This window comes from Bombina bombina, chromosome 2, assembly GCF_027579735.1.
Source record: "Bombina bombina isolate aBomBom1 chromosome 2, aBomBom1.pri, whole genome shotgun sequence".
NCBI classification, from domain to species: Eukaryota; Metazoa; Chordata; class Amphibia; order Anura; family Bombinatoridae; genus Bombina; species Bombina bombina.
Genome location: NC_069500.1, coordinates 434,150,209 through 434,177,666, shown reverse-complemented (window position 1 = coordinate 434,177,666; position 27,458 = coordinate 434,150,209). Strand labels below are relative to the sequence as shown.

Below are 27,458 nucleotides of genomic sequence, written 5' to 3'. Positions count from 1 at the left end.
AGTATAAGGGCTAGGTGTAGGGAGCAGTATAAGGGTTGGGTGCAGGGAGTAGTATAAAGGTTGGGTGCAGGGAGCACTATAAGGGTTGGGTGTAGGTAGCAATATAAAGGTTGGGTGTAGGTAGCAGTATAAGTGTTGGGAACATTATAAGGGTTGGGTGCAGGAGGTAGTATAAGGGTTGGGAGCAGTATAAGGGTTGGGTACAGGGAGCAGCATAAGGGTTGGGTGTAGGTAGCAGTATAAGGTTTGAGTGTTGGTAGCAGTATAAGGGTTTGGTGCAGGGAGCAGTATACGAGTTGGGTGTAGGTAGCAGTATACGAGTTGGGTGTAGGTAGCAGTATAAGGGTTGGGTGCAGGGAGCAGTATACAAGTTGGGTGTAGGTAGCAGTATAAGGGTTGGATGTAGGTAGCAGTATAAGGGTTGGATGTAGGTAGCAGTTTAAGGGTTGGGTGCAGGGAGCAGTATAAGGGTTGGGTGCAGGGAGTAGTATAAGGGTTGGATGCAGGGAGTAGTATAAGGGTTGGGTGCAGAGAGCAGTATAAGGGTTGGGTGTAGGTAGCAGTATAAGGGTTGGGTGCAGGGAGCAGTATAAGGGTTTAGTGTAGGAAGCAGTATAAGGGCTGGGTGTAGCTAGCAGTATAAGGGCTGACTGTAGGTAGCAGTATAAGGGTTTGGAGCAGTATAAGGGTTGGGTGCAGGGAGCAGTTTAAGGGTTGGGAGCAGTATAAGTTTTGGGTGTAGATAGCAGTATAATGGTTGGGTGCAGGAAACAGTATAAGGGTTGGGTGCAGGGAGCAGTATAAGGGTTGGATGTAGGTAGCAGTATAAGGGTTGGGTGTAGATAGCAGTATAAGGATTGGGTGCAGGAAACAGTATAAGGGTTGGGTGCAGGGAGCAGTATTAGGGTTGGATGTAGGTAGCAGTATAAGGTTTGGGTGTAGGTAGCAGTATAAAGATTGGGTGTAAGTAGCATTATAAGGGTTGGATGCAGGGAGCAGTATAAGGGTTGGGTGTAGTATAAGGGTTGGGTGCAAGAGGTAGTATAAGGGTTGGGAGCAGTATAAGGGTTGGGTACAGGGAGCAGTATAAGGGTTGGGTGTAGGGAGCAGTATAAGGGTTGGGATCAGTATAAGGGTTGGGTGCAGGGAGCAGTATAAGGGTTGGATGTAGGCAGCAGTATAAGGTTTGGGAGCAGTATAAGGGTTGGGAGCAGTATAAGGGTTGGGAGCAGTATAAGGTCTGGGTGTAGGTAGCAGTATAAGGGTTGGGTGTAGGGAGCAGTATAACAGTTGGAGGGAGCAGAATAAGTGTTGAGTTTAGGGAGCAGTATATGGGCTGTGTGTAGTGAGCAGTATAAGGATTGGTAATAGATTGCAATATAAGGGTTGGGTGTAGGGAGCAGTATAGGGGTTGGATGTATGGAGCAGTATATGAGCTGTGTGTAGTGAGCAGTATAAGGACTGTGTGTAGGGAGCAGTATAAGGGCTGTGTATAGGGAGCAGTATAAGTTATAGGTGTATGTAACAGTATAAGGGTTGGTTATATATAGCATTATAAGGGTTGGGTGTAGGGAGCATTATAAGGGCTGGTTATAGATAGCAATATAAGGGTTGGGTGTAGGGAGCAGTATAAGGGTTGAGTGTAGGTAGCAGAATAAGGGTGGAGTTTAGGGAGCAGTATAAGGGCTGTGTGTAGGGAGCAGTATAAGGGTTGGTTATAGATTGCAATATAAGGTTTGGGTGTAGGGAGCAGTTTAAGGGTTGGGTGTAGGGAGCAGTATAAGGGCTGGGTGTAGGGAACAGTATAAGGGCTGGGTCTAGGGAGCAGTATAAGGGCTGTGTTTAGGGAGCAGTTAAAGGACTGAGTGGAGAGAGCAGTATACGGTTAGGTGTAGGTAGCAGTATAAGGGTTGAGTGTAGGAAGGAGTATAAGGAATGTGTGTATGGAGCAATATAAGGGCTGTGTGTAGGGAGCAGTATAAGGACTGGGTGCAGGGAGCAATATAATGTTTCAGTATAGGGAGCAGTATAACGGTTCAGTGTAGGAAGCAGTATAAGGATTGGGTGCAGGAAGCAGTATATGGGATGGGTGTAGAGAGCACAGTATAAGGGTTGCGTGTAGTATAAGGGTTGTATTCATGGAGCAGTATAAGGACTGTGTATAGGGAGCAGTATAAGAGGTTGAGTGTAGGGACCAGTATATAGGGTTGAGTGTAAGGAGCAGTATAAGGGTTGAGTGTAGGGAGCAGTTTAAGGGCTGGGTGTAGGGAGCAGTATTAGGGCTGGGTGTAGGGAGCAGTATAAGGATTTGGTACAGGGCCTGGGAGCAGTATATCGGATGGGTGTAAGGAGCACAGTATAAGGGTTGGATTCTGGGAGCAGTATAAGAGTTGGGTGCAGGGAGTAGTATGAAGGTTGGGTGCAGGGAGCAGTATAAGGGTTGGGTGTAGGTAGCAATATAAAGGTTGGGTGTAGGTAGCAGTATAAGTGTAGAGAGCAGTATAAGGGTTGGGTGCAGTATAAGAGTTGGGTGTAGGTAGAAGTATAAGGGTTGGGTACAGGGAGCAGTTTAAGGGTTGGGTGTAGGTAGCAGTATAAGGTTTGGGTGTAGGTAGCAGTATAGGGGTTGGGAGCAGTATAAGGGTTGGGTGCAGGGAGCAGTATAAGGGTTGGATGTAGGCAGCAGTATAAGGTTTGGAAACAGTATAAGGGTTGGGTGTAGGTAGCAGTATATGGGTTGGGAGCAGTATAAGGGTTGGGTGCAGGGAGCAGTATAAGGGTTAAGAGCAGTATAAGGGTTGGGTTTAGGTAGCAGTATAAGGGTTGGGTGTAGGTAGCAGTATAAGGGTTGGGAGTAGTATAAGGATTGGGTGCAGAGAGCAGTATAAGGGATGAGTGTAGGTAGCAGTATAAAAGTTGGGAGCAGTATAAGGGTTAGGTGTAGGAAGCAGGCTTGGGTATAGGGAGCAGTATAAGGGTTGGGTGCAGGGAGCAGTATAGGGGTTGGGTGCAGAGAGCAGTAAAAGAGTTCGGTGTAGCTAGCAGTATAAGGGTTGGGAGCAGTATAAGGGTTGGGTGTAGGGAGCAGTATAAGGGTTGGGTGTAGGTAGCAGTATAAGGGTTGGGAGCAGTATAAGGGTTGGATGTAGGTAGCAGTATAAGGGTTGCGTTTAGGAAGCAGTATAAGGGTTGGATGTTGGTAGCAGTATAAGAGTTGGATGTAGGTAGCAGTATAAGGGTTGGGTGCAGGGAGCAGTATAAGGGTTGGGTGTAGGTAGCAGTATAAGGGTTGGGTGTAGGTAGCAGTATAAGGTTTGGGTGCAGAGAGCAGTATAAGGGTTGGGTGTAGGTAGCAGTATAAGGGTTGGGTGTAGGTAGCAGTATAAGGGTTGGATGTAGGTAGCAGTATAAGGGTTGGGTGCAGGAAACAGTATAAGGGTTGGGTGCAGGGAGCAGTATTAGGGTTGGATGTAGGTAGCAGTATAAGGTTTGGGTGTAGGTAGCAGTATAAAGATTGGGTGTAAGTAGCATTATAAGGGTTGGATGCAGGGAGCAGTATAAGGGTTGGGTGTAGTATAAGGGTTGGGTGCAAGAGGTAGTATAAGGGTTGGGAGCAGTATAAGGGTTGGGTACAGGGAGCAGTATAAGGGTTGGGTGTAGGGAGCAGTATAAGGGTTGGGATCAGTATAAGGGTTGGGTGCAGGGAGCAGTATAAGGGTTGGATGTAGGCAGCAGTATAAGGTTTGGGAGCAGTATAAGGGTTGGGAGCAGTATAAGGGTTGGGAGCAGTATAAGGTCTGGGTGTAGGTAGCAGTATAAGGGTTGGGTGTAGGGAGCAGTATAACAGTTGGAGGGAGCAGAATAAGTGTTGAGTTTAGGGAGCAGTATATGGGCTGTGTGTAGTGAGCAGTATAAGGATTGGTAATAGATTGCAATATAAGGGTTGGGTGTAGGGAGCAGTATAGGGGTTGGATGTATGGAGCAGTATATGAGCTGTGTGTAGTGAGCAGTATAAGGACTGTGTGTAGGGAGCAGTATAAGGGCTGTGTATAGGGAGCAGTATAAGTTATAGGTGTATGTAACAGTATAAGGGTTGGTTATATATAGCATTATAAGGGTTGGGTGTAGGGAGCATTATAAGGGCTGGTTATAGATAGCAATATAAGGGTTGGGTGTAGGGAGCAGTATAAGGGTTGAGTGTAGGTAGCAGAATAAGGGTGGAGTTTAGGGAGCAGTATAAGGGCTGTGTGTAGGGAGCAGTATAAGGGTTGGTTATAGATTGCAATATAAGGTTTGGGTGTAGGGAGCAGTTTAAGGGTTGGGTGTAGGGAGCAGTATAAGGGCTGGGTGTAGGGAACAGTATAAGGGCTGGGTCTAGGGAGCAGTATAAGGGCTGTGTTTAGGGAGCAGTTAAAGGACTGAGTGGAGAGAGCAGTATACGGTTAGGTGTAGGTAGCAGTATAAGGGTTGAGTGTAGGAAGGAGTATAAGGAATGTGTGTATGGAGCAATATAAGGGCTGTGTGTAGGGAGCAGTATAAGGACTGGGTGCAGGGAGCAATATAATGTTTCAGTATAGGGAGCAGTATAACGGTTCAGTGTAGGAAGCAGTATAAGGATTGGGTGCAGGAAGCAGTATATGGGATGGGTGTAGAGAGCACAGTATAAGGGTTGCGTGTAGTATAAGGGTTGTATTCATGGAGCAGTATAAGGACTGTGTATAGGGAGCAGTATAAGAGGTTGAGTGTAGGGACCAGTATATAGGGTTGAGTGTAAGGAGCAGTATAAGGGTTGAGTGTAGGGAGCAGTTTAAGGGCTGGGTGTAGGGAGCAGTATTAGGGCTGGGTGTAGGGAGCAGTATAAGGATTTGGTACAGGGCCTGGGAGCAGTATATCGGATGGGTGTAAGGAGCACAGTATAAGGGTTGGATTCTGGGAGCAGTATAAGAGTTGGGTGCAGGGAGTAGTATGAAGGTTGGGTGCAGGGAGCAGTATAAGGGTTGGGTGTAGGTAGCAATATAAAGGTTGGGTGTAGGTAGCAGTATAAGTGTAGAGAGCAGTATAAGGGTTGGGTGCAGTATAAGAGTTGGGTGTAGGTAGAAGTATAAGGGTTGGGTACAGGGAGCAGTTTAAGGGTTGGGTGTAGGTAGCAGTATAAGGTTTGGGTGTAGGTAGCAGTATAGGGGTTGGGAGCAGTATAAGGGTTGGGTGCAGGGAGCAGTATAAGGGTTGGATGTAGGCAGCAGTATAAGGTTTGGAAACAGTATAAGGGTTGGGTGTAGGTAGCAGTATATGGGTTGGGAGCAGTATAAGGGTTGGGTGCAGGGAGCAGTATAAGGGTTAAGAGCAGTATAAGGGTTGGGTTTAGGTAGCAGTATAAGGGTTGGGTGTAGGTAGCAGTATAAGGGTTGGGAGTAGTATAAGGATTGGGTGCAGAGAGCAGTATAAGGGATGAGTGTAGGTAGCAGTATAAAAGTTGGGAGCAGTATAAGGGTTAGGTGTAGGAAGCAGGCTTGGGTATAGGGAGCAGTATAAGGGTTGGGTGCAGGGAGCAGTATAGGGGTTGGGTGCAGAGAGCAGTAAAAGAGTTCGGTGTAGCTAGCAGTATAAGGGTTGGGAGCAGTATAAGGGTTGGGTGTAGGGAGCAGTATAAGGGTTGGGTGTAGGTAGCAGTATAAGGGTTGGGAGCAGTATAAGGGTTGGATGTAGGTAGCAGTATAAGGGTTGCGTTTAGGAAGCAGTATAAGGGTTGGATGTTGGTAGCAGTATAAGAGTTGGATGTAGGTAGCAGTATAAGGGTTGGGTGCAGGGAGCAGTATAAGGGTTGGGTGTAGGTAGCAGTATAAGGGTTGGGTGTAGGTAGCAGTATAAGGTTTGGGTGCAGAGAGCAGTATAAGGGTTGGGTGTAGGTAGCAGTATAAGGGTTGGGTGTAGGTAGCAGTATAAGGGTTGGATGTAGGTAGCAGTATAAGGGTTGGTGTAGGTAGCAGTATAAGGGTTGGGTGCAGGGAGCAGTATAAGGGTTGGGTGTAGGTAGCAGTATAAGGGTTGGGTGTAGGTAGCAGTATAAGGTTTGGGTGCAGAGAGCAGTATAAGGGTTGGGTGTAGGTAGCAGTATAAGGGTTGGGTGTAGGTAGCAGTATAAGGGTTGGATGTAGGTAGCAGTATAAGGGTTGGTGTAGGTAGCAGTATAAGGGTTGGGTGCAGGAAGCAGTATATGGGCTGTGTGTACTGAACAGTATAAGGGCTGTGTGTAGGGAGCAGTATAAGGGCTGGATGCAGGGAGCAGTATAAGTTATAGGTGTATGTAGCAGTATAAGGGTTGGTTATATATAGCAGTATAATGTTTGGGTGTAGGTATCAGTATAAGGGTTGGGTGCAGGGAACAGTATAAGGGTTGGGTGTAGGTAGCAGTAAAAGGGTTGGGTGTAGGTAGCAGTATAAGGATTGGATGTAGGTAACAGTATAAGGGTTGGATGTAGGTAGCAGTATAAGGGTTGGTGTAGGTAGCTGTATAAGGGTTGGATGTAGGTAGCAGTGTAAGGGTTGGATGTAGGTAGCAGTATAATGGTTGGGTGCAGGGAGCAGTATAAGAGTTGGGTGCTGGGAGCAGTATAAGAGTTGGGTGCAGGGAGCAGTATAAGAGTTGGGTGAAGGTAGCAGTATAAGGGTTGGGTGTAGGTAGCAGTATAAGGTTTGGGTGTAGGTAGCAGTATAGGGGTTGGGAGCAGTATAAGGGTTCGGTGCAGGGAGCAGTATAAGGGTTGGATGTAGGCAGCAGTATAAGGTTTGGAAACAGTATAAGGGTTGGGTGTAGGTAGCAGTATATGGGTTGGGAGCAGTATAAGGGTTGGGTGCAGGGAGCAGTATAAGGATTAAGAGCAGTATAAGGGTTGGGTTTAGGTAGCAGTATAAGGGTTGGGTGTAGGTAGCAGTATAAGGGTTGGGAGTAGTATAAGGATTGGGTGCAGAGAGCAGTATAAGGGATGAGTGTAGGGAGCAGTATAAAAGTTGGGAGCAGTATAAGGGTTAGGTGTAGGAAGCAGGCTTGGGTATAGGGAGCAGTATAAGGGTTGGGTGCAGGGAGCAGTATAGGGGTAGGGTGCAGAGAGCAGTATAAGGGTTCGGTGTAGCTAGCAGTATAAGGGTTGGGTGCAGGGAGCAGTATAATGGTTGGTTGTAGGGAGCAGTATAAGGGTTAGGTGTAGGTAGCTGTAAAAGGGTTGGGAGCAGTATAAGGGTTGGATGTAGGTAGCAGTATAAGGGTTGCGTTTAGAAAGCAGTATAAGGGTTGGATGTTGGTAGCAGTATAAGAGTTGGATGTAGGTAGCAGTATAAGGGTTGGGTGCAGGGAGCAGTATAAGGGTTGGGTGTAGGTAGCAGTATAAGGGTTGGGTGTAGGTAGCAGTATAAGGGTTGGGTGTAGGTAGCAGTATAAGGTTTGGGTGCAGAGAGCAGTATAAGGGTTGGGTGTAGGTAGCAGTATAAGGGTTGGGTGTAGGTAGCAGTATAAGGGTTGGATGTAGGTAGCAGTATAAGGGTTGGTGTAGGTAGCAGTATAAGGGTTGGGTGCAGGGAGCAGTTTATGGGCTGTGTGTACTGAACAGTATAAGGGCTGTGTGTAGGGAGCAGTATAAGGGCTGGATGCAGGGAGCAGAATAAGTTATAGGTGTATGTAGCAGTATAAGGGTTGGTTATATATAGCAGTATAATGTTTGGGTGTAGGTAGCAGTATAAGGGTTGGTGCAGGGAACAGTATAAGGGTTGGGTGTAGGTAGCAGTAAAAGGGTTGGGTGTAGGTAGCAGTATAAGGATTGGATGTAGGTAGCAGTATAAGGGTTGGATGTAGGTAGCAGTATAAGGGTTGGTGTAGGTAGCTGTATAAGGGTTGAATGTAGGTAGCAGTGTAAGGGTTGGATGTAGGTAGCAGTATAATGGTTGGGTGCAGGGAGCAGTATAAGAGTTGGGTGCAGGGAGCAGTATAAGAGTTGGGTGCAGGAAGCAGTATAAGAGTTGGGTGAAGGTAGCAGTATAAGGGTTGGATGCTGGGATCAGTATAAGGGTTTGGTGTAGGGTACAGTATAAGGGTTGGGTGCAGTATAAGGGTTGGGTGTAGGTAGCAATATAAAGGTTGGGTGTAGGTAGCATTATAAGTGTTGGGTGCAGTATAAGGGTTGGGTGTAGGTAGCAGTATAAGGGTTGGGTGCAGGAGGTAGTATAAGGGTTGGGAGCAGTATAAGGGTTGGGTACAGGGAGCAGTATAAGGGTTGGGTGTAGGGAGCGGTATAAGTGTTGGTTGTAGGTAGCAGTATAAGAGTTGGGTGCAGGGAGCATTATAAGGGTTGGATGTAGTCAGCAGTATAAGATTTGGGAGCAGTATAAGGGTTGGGTGTAGGTAGCAGAATAAGGGTTGGGAGCAGTATGAGGGTTGGCTACAGGGAGCAGTATAAGGGTTGGGAGGAGTATAAGGGTTGGGTGTAGGTAGCAGTATAAGGGTTTGGAGCAGTATAAGGATTGGGTGCAGGGAGCAGTATAAGGTTTGGGAGCAGTATAAGGGTTGGGTGTTGGGAGCAGTATAAGGCTTATGTATAGGGAGCAGTATAAGTGTTGGGTGCAGGGAGCAGTATAAGGGTTGGGTGCAGGGAGCAGTATAAGGGTTGGGAGCAGTATAAGGGTTTGGTGTAGGTAGCAGTATAAGGGTTGGGTGTAGGTAGCAGTATAAGGGTTGGATGTAGGTAGCAGTATAAGGGTTGGATATAGGTAGCAGTATAAGGGTTTGGTTGTAGCAATATAATGGTTGGGTGCAGGGAGCAATATAAGGGTTGGGTGTAGGTAGCAGTATAAGGGTTGGGTGTAGGTAGCAGTATCAGGGTTGCGTGTAGGTAGCAGTATAAGGGTTGGATGTTAGTAGCAGTATAAGTGTTGGATATAGGTAGCAGTACAAGGGTTGGCTGTAGGTAACAGTATAAGGGTTGGGTGCAGGGAGCAGTATAAGGGTTGGGTGCAGGGAGCAGTATAAGGGTTGGGTGTAGGTAGCAGTAAAAGGGTTGGATGTAGGTAGCAGTATAAGGGTTGGTGTAGGTAGCAGTATAAGGGTTGGGTGCAGGGAGCAGTATAAGGCTTGGGTGTAGGTATCAGTATAAGGGTTGGGTGCAGGGAGCAGTATAAGGGTTGGGTGCAGGGAGCAGTATAATGGTTGGGTGCAGGGAGCAGTATAAGGGTTGGGTGCAGGGAGCAGCATAATGGTTGGGAGCAGTATAAGGGTTGGGTGTAGATAGCAGTATACGGGTTGAGTGTAGGTAGCAGTATATGGGTTGGATGTAGGTTGCAGTATAAGGGTTGGATGTAGGTTGCAGTATAAGGGTTGGATGTAGGGAGCAGTATAAGGGCTGCGTGTAGGTAGCAGTATAAGGGTTGGGTGTAGGTAAGTGTATAAGGGTTGGGTTCAGTATAAGGGTTGGGTACAGGGAGCAGTATAAGAGTTGGGAGCAGTATAAGGGTTGGGTTTAGGTAGCAGTATAAGGGTTGGATGTAGGTAGCAGCATAAGTGTTTGGAGCAGTATAAGGATTTGGTACAGGGAGCAGTATAAGGGTTGGGTGTAGGTAGCAGTATAAGGGTTGGGTGCAGGAGGTAGTATAAGGGTTGGGAGCAGTATAAGGGTTGGGTACAGGGAGCAGTATAAGGGTTGGGTGTAGGGAGCGGTGTAAGTGTTGGTTGTAGGTAGCAGTATAAGGGTTGGGAGCAGTATAAGAGTTGGGTGCAGGGAGCATTATAAGGGTTGGATGTAGGCAGCAGTATAAGGTTTGGGAGCAGTATAAGGGTTGGGTGTAGGTAGCAGAATAAGGGTTGGGAGCAGTATGAGGGTTGGCTACAGGGAGCAGTATAAGGGTTGGGAGGAGTATAAGGGTTGGGTGTAGGTAGCAGTATAAGGGTTTGGAGCAGTATAAGGATTGGGTGCAGGGAGCAGTATAAGGTTTGGGAGCAGTATAAGGGTTGGGTGTTGGGAGCAGTATAAGGCTTAGGTATAGGGAGCAGTATAAGTGTTGGGTGCAGTGAGCAGTATAAGGGTTGGATGCAGGGAGCAGTATAAGGGTTGGGTGCAGGGAGCAGTATAAGGGTTGGGAGCAGTATAAGGGTTTGGTGTAGGTAGCAGTATAAGGGTTGGGTGTAGGTAGCAGTATAAGGGTTGGATGTAGGTAGCAGTATAAGGGTTGGATGTAGGTAGCAGTATAAGGGTTGGATGTAGGTAGCAGTATAAGGGTTGGGTGTAGCAATATAATGGTTGGGTGCAGGGAGCAATATAAGGGTTGGGTGTAGGTAGCAGTTTAAGGGTTGGGTGTAGGTAGCAGTATCAGGGTTGCGTGTAGGTAGCAGTATAAGGGTTGGATGTTAGTAGCAGTATAAGAGTTGGATATAGGTAGCAGTACAAGGGTTGGGTGTAGGTAACAGTATAAGGGTTGGGTGCAGGGAGCAGTATAAGGGTTGGGTGCAGTGAGCAGTATAAGGGTTGGGTGTAGGTAGCAGTAAAAGGGTTGGATGTAGGTAGCAGTATAAGGGTTGGATGTAGGTAGCAGTATAAGGGTTGGTGTAGGTAGCAGTATAAGGGTTGGGTGCAGGGAGCAGTATAAGGCTTGGGTGTAGGTATCAGTATAAGGGTTGGGTGCAGGGAGCAGTATAAGGGTTGGGTGCAGGGAGCAGTATAATGGTTGGGTACAGGGAGCAGTATAAGGGTTGGGTGCAGGGAGCAGCATAAGGGTTGGGAGCAGTATAAGGGTTGGGTGTAGATACCAGTATATGGGTTGAGTGTAGGTAGCAGTATAAGGGTTGGATGTAGGTTGCAGTATAAGGGTTGGATGTAGGTTGCAGTATAAGGGTTGGATGTAGGTAGCAGTATAAGGGTTGGGTGTAGGTAAGTGTATAAGGGTTGGGTTCAGTATAAGGGTTGGGTACAGGGAGCAGTATAAGAGTTGGGAGCAGTATAAGGGTTGGGTTTAGGTAGCAGTATAAGGGTTGGGTGTAGGTAGCAGCATAAGTGTTTGGAGCAGTATAAGGATTTGTAGCAGTATAAGGATTTGGTGCAGGGAGCAGTATAAGGGTTGGGTGTAGGTAGCAGTATAAGGGTTGGGAGCAGTATAAGGGTTGGTAGTTGGGAGCAGTATAAGGGTTGGGTGTAGGTAGCAGTATACGGGTTGAGTGCAGGTAGCAGTATAAGGGTTGGATGTAGGTTGCAGTATAAGGGTTGGATGTAGGTAGCAGTATAAGGGTTGGGTGTAGGTAGCAGTATAAGGGTTGGGTGTAGGTAGCAGTATAAGGGCTGCGTGTAGGTAGCAGTATAAGGGTTGGGTGTAGGTAGCAGTATAAGGACTGCGTGTAGGTAGCAGTATAAGGGTTGGATGTTAGTAGCAGTATAAGAGTTGGATATAGGGAGCAGTATAAGTGTTGGGTGTAGGTAGCAGTATAAGGGTTTGGTGCAGAGAGTAGTATAAGGGTTTTGTGTAGGTAGCAGTAAAAGGGTTGGATGTAGGTAGCAGTAAAGGGGTTGGATGTAGGTAGCAGTATAAGGTTTGGATGTAGGTAGCAGTATAAGAGTTGGTATAGGTAGCAGTATAAGAGTTGGGTGTAGGTAGCAGTATAAGGGTTGGGTGTAGGTAGCAGTAGAAGGGTTGGGTATAGGTAGCAGTCGAAGGGTTGAATGTAGGTAGCAGTATAAGTGTTGGGTGCAGGGAGCAGTATAAGGGTTGGGTGAAGGGAGCAGTATAAGGGTTGGGTGTTGGTAGCAGTAGAAGGGTTGCGTGTAGGTAGCAGTCGAAGGGTTGAATGTAGGTAGCAGTATAAGAGTTGGTGTAGGTAGCAGAATAAGGGTTGGGTGTAGGTAGCAGTATAAGGGTCGGGTGTAGGTAGCAGTATAAGGGTTGGGTGTAGGTAGCAGTAGAAGGGTTGGGTATAGGAAGCAGTCAAAGGGTTGAATGTAGGTAGCAGTATAAGTGTTGGGTGCAGGGAGCAGTATAAGGGTTGGGTGAAGGGAGCAGTATAAGGGTTGGGTGTAGGTAGCAGTAGAAGGGTTGCGTGTAGGTAGCAGTCGAAGGGTTGAATGTAGGTAGCAGTATAAGTGTTGGGTGCAGGGAGCAGTATAAGGGTTGGGTGCAGGGAGCAGTAAAAGGGTTGGATGTAGGTAGCAATATAAGGGTTGGGTGTAGGTAGCAGTATAAGGGTTGGGTGTATGTAGCGGTATAAGGGTTGGATGCAGGGAGCAGTAAAGGGTTGGGTGTAGGGTACAGTATAAGGGTTGGGTGTAGGGAGCAGTATAAGGGTTGGGTGTAGGTAGCATTAGAAGGATTGGGAGTAGGTAGCAGTATAAGGGTTTGATGTAGGTAGCAGTATAAGTATTGGGTGCAGGGAGCAGTTCAAGGGTTGGGTGCAGGGAGCAGTATAAGGGTTGGGTGTAGGTAGCAGTATAAGGGTTGGGTGCAGAGAGCAGTATAAGGGTTGGGTGTAGGTAGCAGTATAAGGGTTGGGTGCAGGGAGCAGTATAAGGATTGGGTGCAGGAAGCAGTATAAGGGTTGGGTGCAGGGAGCAGTATAAGGGTTGGGTGTAGGTAGCAGTATAAGGGTTGGGTGCAGGGAGCAGTGTATGGGTTGGGTGTAGTTAGCAGTATAAGGGTTGTGTGCAGGGAACAATATATGGGTTGGGTGTAGTTAGCAGTATAACGGTTGGGTGCAGGGAACAATATATGGGTTGGGTGCAGCTAGCAATATAAGGGTTGGGTGTAGGTAGCAGTATAAGGGTTGGGTGTAGTTAACAGTATAAGGGTTGGGTGCAGGGAACAATATATGAGTTGGGTGCAGCTAGCAGTATAAGGGTTGGGTGTAGGTAGCAGTATAAGGGTTGGGTGTAGGTAGCAGTATAAGGGTTGGGTGCAGGGAGCAGTATAAGGGCTGCGTGTAGGTAGCAGTATAAGGGTTGGGTGTAGGTAGCAGTATAAGGACTGCGTGTAGGTAGCAGTATAAGGGTTGGATGTTAGTAGCAGTATAAGAGTTGGATATAGGGAGCAGTATAAGTGTTGGGTGTAGGTAGCAGTATAAGGGTTTGGTGCAGAGAGTAGTATAAGGGTTTTGTGTAGGTAGCAGTAAAAGGGTTGGATGTAGGTAGCAGTAAAGGGGTTGGATGTAGGTAGCAGTATAAGGTTTGGATGTAGGTAGCAGTATAAGAGTTGGTGTAGGTAGCAGTATAAGAGTTGGGTGTAGGTAGCAGTATAAGGGTTGGGTGTAGGTAGCAGTAGAAGGGTTGGGTATAGGTAGCAGTCGAAGGGTTGAATGTAGGTAGCAGTATAAGTGTTGGGTGCAGGGAGCAGTATAAGGGTTGGGTGAAGGGAGCAGTATAAGGGTTGGGTGTAGGTAGCAGTAGAAGGGTTGCGTGTAGGTAGCAGTCGAAGGGTTGAATGTAGGTAGCAGTATAAGAGTTGGTGTAGGTAGCAGAATAAGGGTTGGGTGTAGGTAGCAGTATAAGGGTCGGGTGTAGGTAGCAGTATAAGGGTTGGGTGTAGGTAGCAGTAGAAGGTATGGGTATAGGAAGCAGTCAAAGGGTTGAATGTAGGTAGCAGTATAAGTGTTGGGTGCAGGGAGCAGTATAAGGGTTGGGTGAAGGGAGCAGTATAAGGGTTGGGTGTAGGTAGCAGTAGAAGGGTTGCGTGTAGGTAGCAGTCGAAGGGTTGAATGTAGGTAGCAGTATAAGTGTTGGGTGCAGGGAGCAGTATAAGGGTTGGGTGCAGGGAGCAGTAAAAGGGTTGGATGTAGGTAGCAATATAAGGGTTGGGTGTAGGTAGCAGTATAAGGGTTGGGTGTATGTAGCGGTATAAGGGTTGGATGCAGGGAGCAGTAAAGGGTTGGGTGTAGGGTACAGTATAAGGGTTGGGTGTAGGGAGCAGTATAAGGGTTGGGTGTAGGTAGCATTAGAAGGATTGGGAGTAGGTAGCAGTATAAGGGTTTGATGTAGGTAGCAGTATAAGTATTGGGTGCAGAGAGCAGTATAAGGGTTGGGTGTAGGTAGCAGTATAAGGGTTGGGTGCAGGGAGCAGTATAAGGATTGGGTGCAGGAAGCAGTATAAGGGTTGGGTGCAGGGAGCAGTATAAGGGTTGGGTGTAGGTAGCAGTATAAGGGTTGGGTGCAGGGAGCAGTGTATGGGTTGGGTGTAGTTAGCAGTATAAGGGTTGTGTGCAGGGAACAATATATGGGTTGGGTGTAGTTAGCAGTATAACGGTTGGGTGCAGGGAACAATATATGGATTGGGTGCATCTAGCAATATAAGGGTTGGGTGTAGGTAGCAGTATAAGGGTTGGGTGTAGTTAACAGTATAAGGGTTGGGTGCAGGGAACAATATATGAGTTGGGTGCAGCTAGCAGTATAAGGGTTGGGTGTAGGTAGCAGTATAAAGGTTGGGTGTAGTTAACAGTATAAGGGTTGGGTGCAGGGAACAATATATGGGTTGAGTGTAGGTAGCAGTATAAGGGTTGGGTGCAGGTAGCATTATAAGGGTTGGGTGCAGCTAGCAGCATAAGGGTTGGGTGTAGGTAGCAGTATAAGGGTTGGGTGCAGGGAACAATATGTGGGTTGGGTGTAGGTAGCAGTATAAAGGTTGGGTGTATTTAACAGTTTAAGGGTTGGGTGCAGGGAACAGTATATGAGTTGGGTGTAGGTAGCAGTATAAGGGTTGGGTGTAGGTAGCAGTATAAGGGTTGGGTGTAGGTAGCAGTATAAGGTTTGGGTGCAGAGAGCAGTATAAGGGTTGGGTGTAGGTAGCAGTATAAGGGTTGGATGTAGGTAGCAGTATAAGGGTTGGGTGTAGGGAGCAGTATAAGGGTTGGGTGTAGGTAGCAGTAAAAGGGTTGGATGTAGGTAGCAGTATAAGGGTTGGATGTAGGTAGCAGTATAAGGGTTGGTGTAGGTAGCAGTATAAGGGTTGGGTGCAGGGAGCAGTATAAGGCTTGGGTGTATGTATCAGTATAAGGGTTGGGTGCAGGGAGCAGTATAAGGGTTGGGTGCAGGGAGCAGTATAAAGGTTGGGTGCAGGAAGCCGTATGAGGATTGGGTGCAGGTAGCAGCATAAGAGTTGGGAGCAGTATAAGGGTTGGGTGTAGGTAGCAGTATACGGGTTGAGTGTAGGTAGCAGTATAAGGGTTGGATGTAGGTTGCAGTATAAGGGTTGGATGTAGGTAGCAGTATAAGGGTTGGGTGTAGGTAGCATTATAAGGGTTGGGTGAAGGGAGCAGTATAAGGTATGCGTGTAGGTAGCAGTATAAGGGTTGGGTGTAGGTAGCAGTATAAGGACTGCGTGTAGGTAGCAGTATCAGGGTTGGATGTTAGTAGCAGTATAAGAGTTGGATATAGGGAGCAGTATAAGTGTTGGGTGTAGGTAGCAGTATAAGGGTTTGGTGCAGGGAGTAGTATAAGGGTTTTGTGTAGGTAGCAGTAAAAGGGTTGGATGTAGTTAGCAGTATAAGGGTTGGATGTAGGTAGCAGTATAAGGTTTGGATGTAGGTAGCAGTATAAGAGTTGGTGTAGGTAGCAGTATAAGGGTTGGGTGTAGGTAGCAGTATAAGGGTTGGGTGTAGGTAGCAGTAGAAGGGTTGGGTATAGGTAGCAGTCGAAGGGTTGAATGTCGGTAGCAGTATAAGTGTTGGGTGCAGGGAGCAGTATAAGGGTTGGGTGAAGGGAGCAGTATAAGGGTTGGGTGTAGGTAGCAGTAGAAGGGTTGGGTGTAGGTAGCAGTCAAAGGATTGAATGTAGGTAGCAGTATAAGTGTTGGGTGCAGGGAACAGTATAAGGGTTGGGTGCAGGGAGCAGTATAAGGGTTGGATGTAGGTAGCAATATAAGGGATGGGTGTAGGTAGCAGTATAAGGGTTGGGTGTATGTAGCGGTATAAGGGTTGAATGCAGGGAGCAGTATAAGGGTTGGGTGTAGGGTACAGTATAAGGGTTGGGTGTAGGGAGCAGTATAGGGGTTGGGTGTAGGTAGCAGTAGAAGGATTGGGAGTAGGTATCAGTATAAGGGTTTGATGTAGGTAGCAGTATAAGTATTGGGTGCAGGGAGCAGTATAAGGGTTGGGTGTAGGTAGCAGTATAAGGTCTGGGTGCAGGGAGCAGTATATGGGTTGGGTGTAGTTAGCAGTATAAGGGTTGTGTGCAGGGAACAATATATGGGTTGGGTGTAGTTAGTAGTATAACGGTTGGGTGCAGGGAACAATATATGGGTTGGGTGCAGCTAGCAGTATAAGGGTTGGGTGTAGGTAGCAGTATAATGGTTGGGTTTAGTTAACAGTATAAGGGTTGGGTGCAGGGAACAATATATGGGTTGGGTACAGCTAGCAGTATAAGGGTTGGGTGTAGGTAGCAGTATAAGGGTTGGGTGTAGTTAACAGTATAAGGGTTGGGTGCAGGGAACAATATATGGGTTGGGTGTAGGTAGCAGTATAAGGGTTGGGTGCAGGTAGCATTATAAGAGTTGGGTGCAGCTAGCAGCACAAGGGTTGGGTGTAGGTAGCAGTATAAGGGTTGGGTGTAGGTAGCAGTATAAGGGTTGGGTGTAGGTAGCAGTATAAGGGTTAGGTGCAGGGAACAATATATGGGTTGGGTGTAGGTAGCAGTATAAGGGTTGGGTGTATTTAACAGTATAAGGGTTGGGTCCAGGGAACAATATATGGGTTGGGTGTAGGTAGCAGTATAAGGGTTGGGTGTAGGTAGCATTATAAGGGTTGGGTGTAGGTAGCAGTGTAAGGGTTGGGTGTAGGTAGCAGTATAAGGGTTGGGTGTAGGTAGCAGTATAAGGGTTGGGTGTAGGTAGCAGTATAAGGGTTGGGTGTAGGTAGCAGTGTAAGGGTTGGGTGTAGGTAGCAGTGTAAGGGTTGGGTGTAGGTAGCAGTGTAAGGGTTGGGTGTAGGTAGCAGTATAAGGGTTGGGTGTAGGTAGCAGTATACGGGTTGGGTGTAGGTAGCAGTGTAAGGGTTGGGTGTAGGTAGCAGTATAAGGATTGGGTGCAGGAAGCAGCATTAGGGTTGGGTGTAGGTAGCAGTATAAGGGTTGGGTGTAGTTAGCAGTATAAGGGTTGGGTGTAGTTAGCAGTATAAGGGTTGAGTGTAGGTAGCAGTATAAGGGTTGGGTGTAGGTAGTAGTATAAGGGTTGGGTGTAGGTAGCAGTATAAGGGTTGGGTGCAGGTATCAGTGTAAGGGTTAGGTGCAGGTAGCATTATAAGGGTTGGGTGTAACTAGCAGCATAAGAATTGGGTGTAGGTAGCAGTATAGTGGCTTCTATTAGTGCAGGGTGTGGGAAGCAGTGCAAGATTGCTGGTTGTGCCTTGTTAGAGTACTGGCTAGAGAGAGCAGTAATGGTTAGGGAATTGTGAAAGAAAGTTGGGTGGAACAAGCAAAACAAAGGAGAAGATTGCAGGGATTTTGTGCATGAAAGAAATTGTAAAAAGGGTTGTGCTTTCAGTGAGAGCAATTAGTAGCATGTGCAAGAGTCAGCTGTGTAAAAGTATAAAAAGTGGTATGCTAGATGGGAAAAAAAATTAAAAAATTGGTAGTATGCACAGAATAGTGTGTCAGTGATATGTATTTATTTTTGTGACAGTGACAAATTGTGCTTCTCTTCTGTGATTACTATTTTCTTTACAGAGCTCAGAGAAGCCTTTAAGGAGTTTGACAAAGATAAGGATGGCTACATCAGCTGCAAGGACCTGGGGGACTGTATGAGGACTATGGGCTACATGCCCACTGAGATGGAACTAATAGAGCTATCTCAGCAAATCAACATGAACCGTAAGTCATAGGTTCCAATATTTCACCTACAACTTCACAGGCAAAGCAGAAATCCCTTTAAATTAAACAGAGCTTTTCAATATCACAATCTCCTTTCCTCAGAAGAAGTATACAGATTCCTTACAAAATCAATTATTAGATAATTGCAGTAATATGTTTCTTTATCAATCTCAATTCCTCTTTAGTTGGAGGTCGTGTGGATTTTGATGATTTTGTTGAACTAATGGGGCCAAAGCTTCTGGCTGAGACAGCTGATATGATTGGAGTTAAAGAGCTGCGAGATGCCTTCAAAGAGGTGAGCTGAGACCTCACTCTGTACCTTGAGAGTCTCTCAGTAAGCAGTCTTCCTGATCTAAAGGCGATACGGAGAAAAGCTGCATTGCAAATGGGGTTTAGAGAGGGAAACCTGCCTTGCGTGGGTAATTAATATCTGCCACACAAGTAATTAGTGCTTAGTGTGATAGTAATGAACAGTGTCTGTTAGTAATTAACAGTTGCATGTTAGCCATGTATTTAAGCAATGCATGTCGTGTTAATGATCACAATGCTTTTCTAGTAATTAACAGCAGGCGTGTTGTTTTTCTCTTCCCGATCCTCTGCCAGTTTGACACTAACGGGGATGGGGAAATCAGCACAAGTGAGCTGCGTGAGGCCATGAAAAAACTCCTGGGACAGCAGGTTGGGCACAGGGACATTGAGGATATTATACGTGATGTTGATCTGAATGGAGATGGACAGGTGGACTTTGAAGGTATGTACTGCATATCTCAGTGAGAATTCTGCATAATAGCTGAATGAATGGAAGGTGGGTTGTGACTGAGAGCTGGACAAGTGGCATTGTTTTATGTTCTCACTATGGTCCGGGACTATACTTGTACATTATCTAAAGTTAGGGGTGGGCTGCACGTGAGGGTTGGGTAAATACATTGTTGTTCTTATGCCTGAGTCATGCCTCTCAGTTCTGTACATTTATTTATTTTCATTATTTGCTGGCAGAGTTTGTCCGTATGATGTCACGCTGAGTGATGGAGAACATATATGTCACCCGAGTGATGTCCCTGTCCTGAAGAAGCTGCCTCTGTTTCATGGGCCTGAAGGGGCTATGCCTGCTCCATTCCCAGAGCATTTTACCAAGATGGACAGTGTCAACAATACCTTCCAGTGTCCCGGGGATGGTTTCAGTTTACAGCATTTATCAGTTTTCCTGTTAATCCCTATAATGTGACTCGTGCCCAGCCATTCCAAAAACATCATTGTAATTCCAAGCATGGGGCAATTCCTGACTTTTGGATAATATAAGGGGCTCTACCAGCTTTGATGAAGGACCTAAAATTGTGTGCATGAGCCTGACACCTCTGTGTGACTTAACCTCCTAGAATTGTGCAATAATAGAATAGATTCTGCTTCCCAAAATTTACAAGGAATGAAATAAACCTTTAATGTAATATATTTATATAAATATATGTATGTAGGAACTGGAGAGTAGTATGCACTGCTACATGCAGCAAGATGCACCTATAGCTACAGCGTCACAGTTAGGAAACATATAGCTAGATACAGTATATGTTCACAAACGCAACAGACACATAGGTAACTCCACAGCTCTGTAATAGAGCATTATATGTAACATAAGTAGTCAAAAGCTGTAAGAGCACACAAAAGATAGAACTGTGTATAAATACAAGATGATAAACACAAGCATGTATATGTAGGCAAATATACACCAGACAGACACATAGATATATACAGTATATATGTATGTGTGTATATATATATATATATATATATATATATATATATATATATATATATATATGTGTGTGTGTGTGTATTTGAGAAACATATTTTGTTGTAGTTGAAATTATATTAAGTCAGCAGAAACATGGTCCTTAAAGGGATATTAAATACTAAATAAATGCTAAATAATATAATGTGTTCATAGTGAAGATTATCCTGATAATTATATGCAGGTGTATTTTTTTTATATATTAGTTGTTTAAATATTAAAGGGACAGTGTACAACAATTTTTATATAACTGCATGTAATAGACACTACTATAAAGAATAATATGCACAGATACTGATATAAAAATCCAGTACAAAACCTTTTTTAAAAACGTACTTAGAAGCTCCCAATTTGGCACTGTTGATGAGGTTAGTCTGGGACACCCACTGAAAGGGGCTGAGAGCAGACCCCCCTCCTCCCCTCCCCTGCATATTTAAAGACCCATTATACAAACAGAAGCAGTCTAAAGTCTGTATACATAAGTATACATCTAAAACTTTGGGGCTTGGTTAGGAGTCTGAAAATCAGCACAGTGTTATTTAAAAATAAGCAAAACTGTACATTTTTACAAAAACACCCCCAGATATGCTTTATAAATGGACCATGTACAAAACATTTATGCAAAGAAAAATCTAGTGTACAATGTCCCTTTAAGAAAATAAGGAACCATTACAAGAGTAAGAATGACATTGCAGTGTCCCTTTAATGCCCCTTAAAATAAATGTAAACCCTGTATGTGCATGTTGCAAACAGTATATACAAGGCACAATGCTGTCACATACTGGTGAAATAAGGACATTGATCCACTTGGCTGTTTGCAATAGTTTAATTCTGCAACCATAATCCAATTCCTCTGCTAATCTGAATGTGTTTATCTATCAGCCGCTCTAGGAACAGTGCCATACAAACTGGGATTACACTGCATATTGTAAACAAGCCTATTCTGATACGGATCGCTCTTGTTCATTTCTTTAGTATTTTCTGTGTTTATTTAAAAAGAAAACTATCATGTATATGAACATTTAAACATAATACTTTTAATAACAAAGTTGTTATAATATCATCATTAAAAGGGGATCTTTATTTTGTGATTCTCACTTTAATAATACGATTCAAAGTAAGATTTTCACAAAACTAAGAATCTTGAATATTGTAAAACACATATGGGGGCCTGTCTATCAACCTCCAAAAGGAGCTTGACGGCCCGTGTTGATTGACACCTCCCTGCTGGCTGCCGATTGGCCGTGAGACTGCAGGGGGCGTCGTTGCACCAGCAGCACTGTCGGATCAGGTCCGCAAGACCTTTGCTAAATAGGGGCCATGGCCTCAGTTAAGTAAAACTATTAATATGTAATACTACCTGGAATCACTAGAACATTTTCAACAAAACACAACATAAAATAAGGCAAAAAATAAAAGAAAAAGTTAAAGAATTCAGTGTTTGAGGAACTATTTTCTTCTACGTAATAATGTGTTGCCATATCTCATTGAGCTGTACACTGAGACATAATAAATGTGAAATTAGTTCTTGGCTGGGAGTTTACAGAAGATTAAAGGGATGAATTAAACATGAATTTGAAAAGGGGATAGAAGATAATTGTGCCCCAGTTACCATAAAAGCTGTTCACTCTGGAGTTAAACATATTGGGGCATATTTATCAAGCTCTGTATGGAGCTTGATGCCCCTTGTTTCCGGCGAGCCTGAACAGAAGTTATGAAGCAGCGGGTTAAAGACCGCTGCTTCATAACTTGCCCATCTGCTCTGAAGCGGCGGACAGAAATCAACCCTGATCGAATACGATCGGGTTGATTGACACCCCCTGCGAATCTGCAGGGGGCGGCATTGCACCAGCTGGTGCAATGATAAATGTCAACAGCGGACAATGCCGGCAGCGGACATAATACGCTACTTCGTATCATGTCCGCTCACACATTGATAAATATACCCCATTGGGTTAGATTACAAGTGGAGCAGTATTTAGCGCTTTTGTTGCCCGCAAATACCACAAGTATTACAAGTTGAAAGTAAAGGGTTTGCACAGGAGGAAAAACCCGACGTGCGTAGACTTCCGGACTTCAGATATTGTGGCTGTGCTAACTTCTTCTCCCCCTAGACTTCAAAGGAGTGAGTGATTAAAAAAACAAACTAACACATTGCTAGCATACTAAGTGTCAGGGTTTTTTCCCTGCTTTGTTTGCCATGTGCTGCTAGCAGCCATTTCACTCACCTCTCTTGCTGACTTTTGTGCATAGTTTGTGATGCTGCTCATTTCCTGCATGCCCTTTTATGGCCAAACTGGTGTACATCATCCATGTGAGACAGGTTGCAGTCTCAGAATTGTGATGTCATCGCTTATTATTTAAAGGGCCTTTCAGTATGCTTTGCCCTTGCGTTGCCTCAGACCTGTTTGTGAGTTCCAGTCCCTGTGTATTACCTGGCTGTCTGACGTCCCTCCTGGTTCCTGATCCCTGGCTTGTTCCTAACTCTGCTGTTCTTGTTCCTGATTCTGGCTCGTCTGACTACTCACTTTGGCTCCTGACTCTGCTCGTCTGACTATTCACTTTGGCACCTGACTCAGCTCATCTGACTATCAGCTCTGGTTTTGACTCCTGGCTTGTAATTTGATTTGTGGACTTTTTGTATTTTTTGCTATTAATAAAGGCGTGATTATTTTTGCACTTCTCGTGATTGTGCTAATAATCCACCTTTACCTACCATCATTTCCAGGATGGATGAACAGGATCACCGCTTGGATCAATCTGCACTAGCCCGGCAAACCTTGCTGACTCACACTGCACATTTGGACCAAAGTGTCCCGCAAGTTATGGCTGCTCCTGTTTCCGCTGCTGCGCCTAGTCCTACCAGGAGCACGTCCGGTTCTGCACCTATACCTCAGTGATATGGAGGTGATCCTATTCAGTTCAGAGGGTTTTTGAACCAGGTGGGCATTTACTTTGAGATGTTACCCCAGGCGTTTCTCTCTGACAGAGCTAAGGTGAGATTTCTCATCTCGTTAATCCCTTGTGGGAGACTAATAAACCTGTGATTTCAAATTACCCTGAATTTGTGGCCTCCTTTCGAAGGGTATTTGATGTTCCGGCTCGCTCCTCCTCTGCTGCTAAATGACTCATGTCCATTCAGCAAGCAGTATGCCATTGAGTTCTGTACGCTTGCCGCAGAGGTAGGTTGGAACAATGAAGCCATTGTTGCCGCCTTCTTTCATGAGCCAGAGATTTACCAGAGGATCTCGAGGCATTGGTGTCTTTTTTTATCCTAATTGACATTAGACTCAGAGAGAGGCCCTCTTTCAAGAAGCGCTTGTGGAAGCTTCCTGTTCCGTTGTCTCCTACGTGTTCGTTCCCACCCATGCCTCTCTCTCCTCCCATGCCTCCTGGTCCCGAGTCACCAGGTACTCCTGAGCCGATGCAGTTGGGATTCATGCGTCTCTCCATGGTGGAGAGGGCCTTTAGGAGGAGGAAGGGGCTCTGCCTCTATTGTGGGTTACAGGGCCACCTTTTGAAGTCTTGTCCTACACGGCCGGAAAAACGCTCACACCTAAGGTCCTGTCAGGTGCAGACCTTGGGTGGTTTATCCTCGTCCCCGGAACCGCTAAAGGAGAAACCTTTGGTCACGGTTGTCCTTTCCTGGGTGGACTCCTCCATAGTCACCCAGGCTCTTGTTGACTCCGGTGCTGCGGGCTATTTCATTGACAGTGCTTTTGTATCAAAGCACTCCATTCCCATTTTGCCTCGGTCTGTTCTGCTTGCTATTGACGCCATTGATGGCAGGCCCCTTCAGCCCGCACTTGTTACTCACGAAACCCATGGCTGTTGGGGCTCTCCATTTTGAAACCCTCCAGTTCCAGGTGATAAATTCTCCACATTTTCCAGTTGTTCTGAGTTATCCCTGGCTCCAAAAGCACAATCCCAGTCTCGACTGGCGCAGGTCCAAAATTTTATCGTGTTCTCCGCAATGTATTTCCACTTGTCTTTGGAAACCAGTTAAAGTGTTGTGCACTTCTTCGGTATCTCAATTGCCAGAGGAGTACAGAGAGTTCCTAGACTTTTTGACAAGGTGCGTGCCGGTATGTTGCCTCCTCACCGGTCTTACGATTGTGCCATAGACCTGCAACCCGGAGCCATTCCTCCTCGGGGCCGGGTTTACCCTCTATCTGTTGCGGAGAATTGTGCTATGGAGGAGTATGTTGCAGATGCTCTGTCGCGGGGGATCATCCGCAAATCCTGCTCTCCTGCAGGGGCTGGCTTCTTCTTTGTGAAGAAAAAGGCTGGCGAGTTAAGACCATGCATCGATTATAAGGGTTTTAATCGTCTTACCATTAAGAATGCTTACCCTATTCCGCTCATTATGGAACTCTTTGACCGCCTCAAGGGAGCTACGGTCTTTTCTAAACTTCATTTGAGAGGAGCGTACAATCTTGTTAGGATCAAGGAGGGCCACAAATGGAAAACAGCATTTAACACCAGAAGCGGGCATTATGACTATCTTGTACTGCCCTTTGGCCTATGTAATGCTCCTGCTGTTTTGCAGGAATTTATTAATGATGTCCTACGAGATATGTTGCAACAGTGTTGTGGTGTATTTAGACGACATCCTCATACACTCACCCACACTTGAGGCTCATCCTTCTGATGTTACACGGGTTCTTCAGAGACTACGTGAGAATGGCCTGTTTTGTAAACTCGAGAAACGTGAGTTCCATCAGACTCAAGTAACCTTCCTAGGTTATGTTATGTCCATTGCAGGGTTCTCCATGGATCCTGACAAGTTGTCTGCAATTCTGCAGTGGTCTCGCCCAGTTGGTCTTCGGTCTATTCAACGTTTTTTGGGGTTCGTCAATTACTATAGAAAGTTTATTAAAAACTTTTCTTCCTTGGTCAAACCTATCACAGACATAACCCGTAAAGAGAATGATCCACTCCATTGGTCACCTACTGCCATTAAAGCCTTTGATAGTCTTAAGACTGCCTTTGCTGCTGCTCCAGTTCTGGCTCATCCTAACCCTGTCCTGCCTTTTGTTCTTGAGGTCGATGTGTCTGAGACTGGAGTAGGTGCCTTTTTGTCTCAACGTCGTACGCCTGACGGTTCCTTGCTTCCGTGCGGTTTCTTCTCTAAGAAATTGTCTCCAGCGGAGTGCAATTATGAAATTGGCGACAGGGAATTACTGGCCATAATTTTGGCACTCAAGGAATGAAGGCATCTTCTCGAGGGTACTAGCGTATTAGTGCTCATTCTTACTGACCACAAGAATTTAACTTATCTATCTGAAGCAAAACGTTTGTTGCCCGACAGGCCAGATGGGCGCTATTTCCAGGCTGATCGTAGGCGTCTGCCCGCTCCTTCCTACCAGGATGTTGTGAGGGTTTGGCTGTCCTCCCGCAACTTGAACCTTTGTGTTCCTTCCAATAAACTGGCTCCCCATTATGTTGGTCCTTTTCGAATACTCCGACGGGTCAATCCTGTGGCCTATGCTCTTGACCTTCCTCCTGCAATGCGCATCACCAATTTTTTCATGTCTCCCTCTTGAAACCATTGGTTTGTAATCGGTTTAGCACTGTGTTGCCTCGTCTCCATCCTATCTTTGTTGACAACCATGAAGAATATGAGGTCAGCAGCATTATTGACTCTCGTATGTCCAGGGGCCGCGTACGGTATTTGGTTCACTGGCGGGGTTACGGTCCAGAGGAGTTTTCATGGGCTCCCTCCTCTGATGTTCATGCTCCCGCCCTCCTCTGTGCCTTCCATGCCCGTTTCCCCAATAAGCCTTTTGTCCTCCCGTGAGGGGAGGGTACTGTCAGGGTTTTTTCCCTGCTTTGTTTGCCATGTGCTGCTGGCAGCCATTTTACTCACCTCTCTTGCTGACTCTGGTGCATAGTGTCCGATGCTGCTCATATTATTTAAAGGGCCTCTGTTCAGTATGCTTTGCCCTTGCGTTGTGTCAGACCTGTTTGTGAGTTCCAGTTCCTGTGTATTACCTGGCTGTCTGACGTCCCTCCTGGTTCCTGATCCCTGGCTTGTTCCTGACTCTGCTGTTCTCCTTGTTCCTGATTCCGGCTCGTCTGACGACTCGCTTTGGCTCCTGACTCGGCTTGTCTGACTATTCGCTTTGGCACCTGACTCGGCTCGTCTGAGTACCAGTTCTGGTTTTGACTCCTGGCTTGTTATTTGACTTGTGGACTTTTATTATTTTTTGCTATTAATAAAGGTGTGATTATTTTTGCACTTCTCGTCTCAGTCTGATTCCTGGCACCCTGACACTAAGTGACTAAGGGCTAGATTACAAGTGGAGTGCTAAATCCCGCAAAAGGGCTATTTTGCTTGTTTGCGGAAGCGCAATAATTAACCAGCAATTACAAGTGTCTGATTATTGCTACCACATGCTCGCTTGAGATTAGGGGGCCTATTTATCAAAGTGTCAACAGAAAATACGCTTGAATTCCGCATTGTATTTGTCACGAGATTGATCTGCCGTAGCTATCAAAGCGTCAAGATCAGCAAATGTTTAAATTTGTGACGTAACATACTATCTCGCGATCTCAATCCGACTCAATCGATGCTTGTGTCATTACAGATATTTCAAATTCAGATTCGACTCTATTTGAACCTTTTCCCAATTTATCAAACAATTAACAGGTACGCTCGCGTGTATTCTGACACAGCGTACCTAGTTTTCATTCAACCACCCTTGAGGTCACGGATGCCATAGAACTCAATGGGAGTCTGAAAACACAGAAAGCTTATGTTCGATGCTGCAAGAGAATTAAGTATATTACATAATAAAAGTAAATTAGAAACTCTATTAAAATTGTATACCCTTTCTAAATCAAACAATATTATTGCTCCACATGTGGTGCACTAGTAGATATAGGGATAAAAATGAAAAATAGATTACTACTTATGGATTATGCTAAAAATTTGTCTCTCATTACAAAGCAAGGGGACAATATTATTTCTACATATGTGTTGAAAAGTTTTGCCCCAAACTTGTCGCACTAATAGATAGAGATAAAAATGAAATAAATGCACAATATAATATAGCTAAAAAAAATTTTATTTTTTGTGAAAAATCTATGTGCAGCATGTTTAAGCCATGTAATACAAGTCCCAATTTTGACGCAACACTTTTTGCACTAATTATGACGCAAACTCTTAAACAACCCACACACTAGTGAATTTTTCAACCACTTTTGATTGGAATATGCATAATCACATGATTTATGACATCAGCCAATCTGATTCAAATACACATTTTAAACTATCACTAACGAATCAGATTGCTTGTGTCATTGATCACTCATCAGAACTTGCAAGTGCCATTTGTTACATTGTGTATTATACTATGAAAGTATGTATATGTGAAATTAGAATTAAAGATAAACATTGATGCTGACATTAGGACACACAGTGTAATATTTTAGACAAGGATTTTAAAATTCGAATTGATGTTTGATTCAATATAATCTTAAACTGATAGCTCAAAGGGATAGCCCACCTAACATTAAACTGTCATGATTCAGATACAGCAGAAATTAAAATCACCTCTTTAGTATCATGCTATTTTCAGTGTATTTCTTCCTTCTCTTGAATTTCTTTTTCAGTAAGAATTGTAAAACAACATTGTTTAGAACAAAAAAAAAGGAATTTAGGGACATGTAAATATGTTTGCAAAAGATTTCTGACATAACACACACACACACATACACACACACACACACACACATATATATATATATATATATATATACTGTATATACACACACACAAGTATGTGCAAAGATATATTTACAAATTTTAGCATTAATAATCATTTATAAAAAAAAAAAAACATGAGATAAAATACCAA

At 45.1% G+C, this 27,458-nt stretch overlaps 1 protein-coding gene across 2 annotated transcripts in view; it reads left to right on the top strand.

Moving 5' to 3' along the window:
* Positions 1-27,167, top strand: part of CABP1 (calcium binding protein 1) — a 127,255-nt gene extending 100,088 nt beyond the window's left edge. For both annotated transcript variants that reach the window (XM_053702043.1, XM_053702044.1), the window contains 4 exons: positions 17,667-17,810; positions 17,996-18,105; positions 18,414-18,561; positions 18,807-27,167. In XM_053702043.1, coding sequence (XP_053558018.1) covers positions 17,667-17,810; positions 17,996-18,105; positions 18,414-18,561; positions 18,807-18,832 — 428 coding nt within the window. In that variant the 3' untranslated portion in view covers positions 18,833-27,167. The remainder of the gene's footprint in view (positions 1-17,666; positions 17,811-17,995; positions 18,106-18,413; positions 18,562-18,806) is intronic.
* The last annotated feature ends 291 nt before the right edge of the window (positions 27,168-27,458 follow it).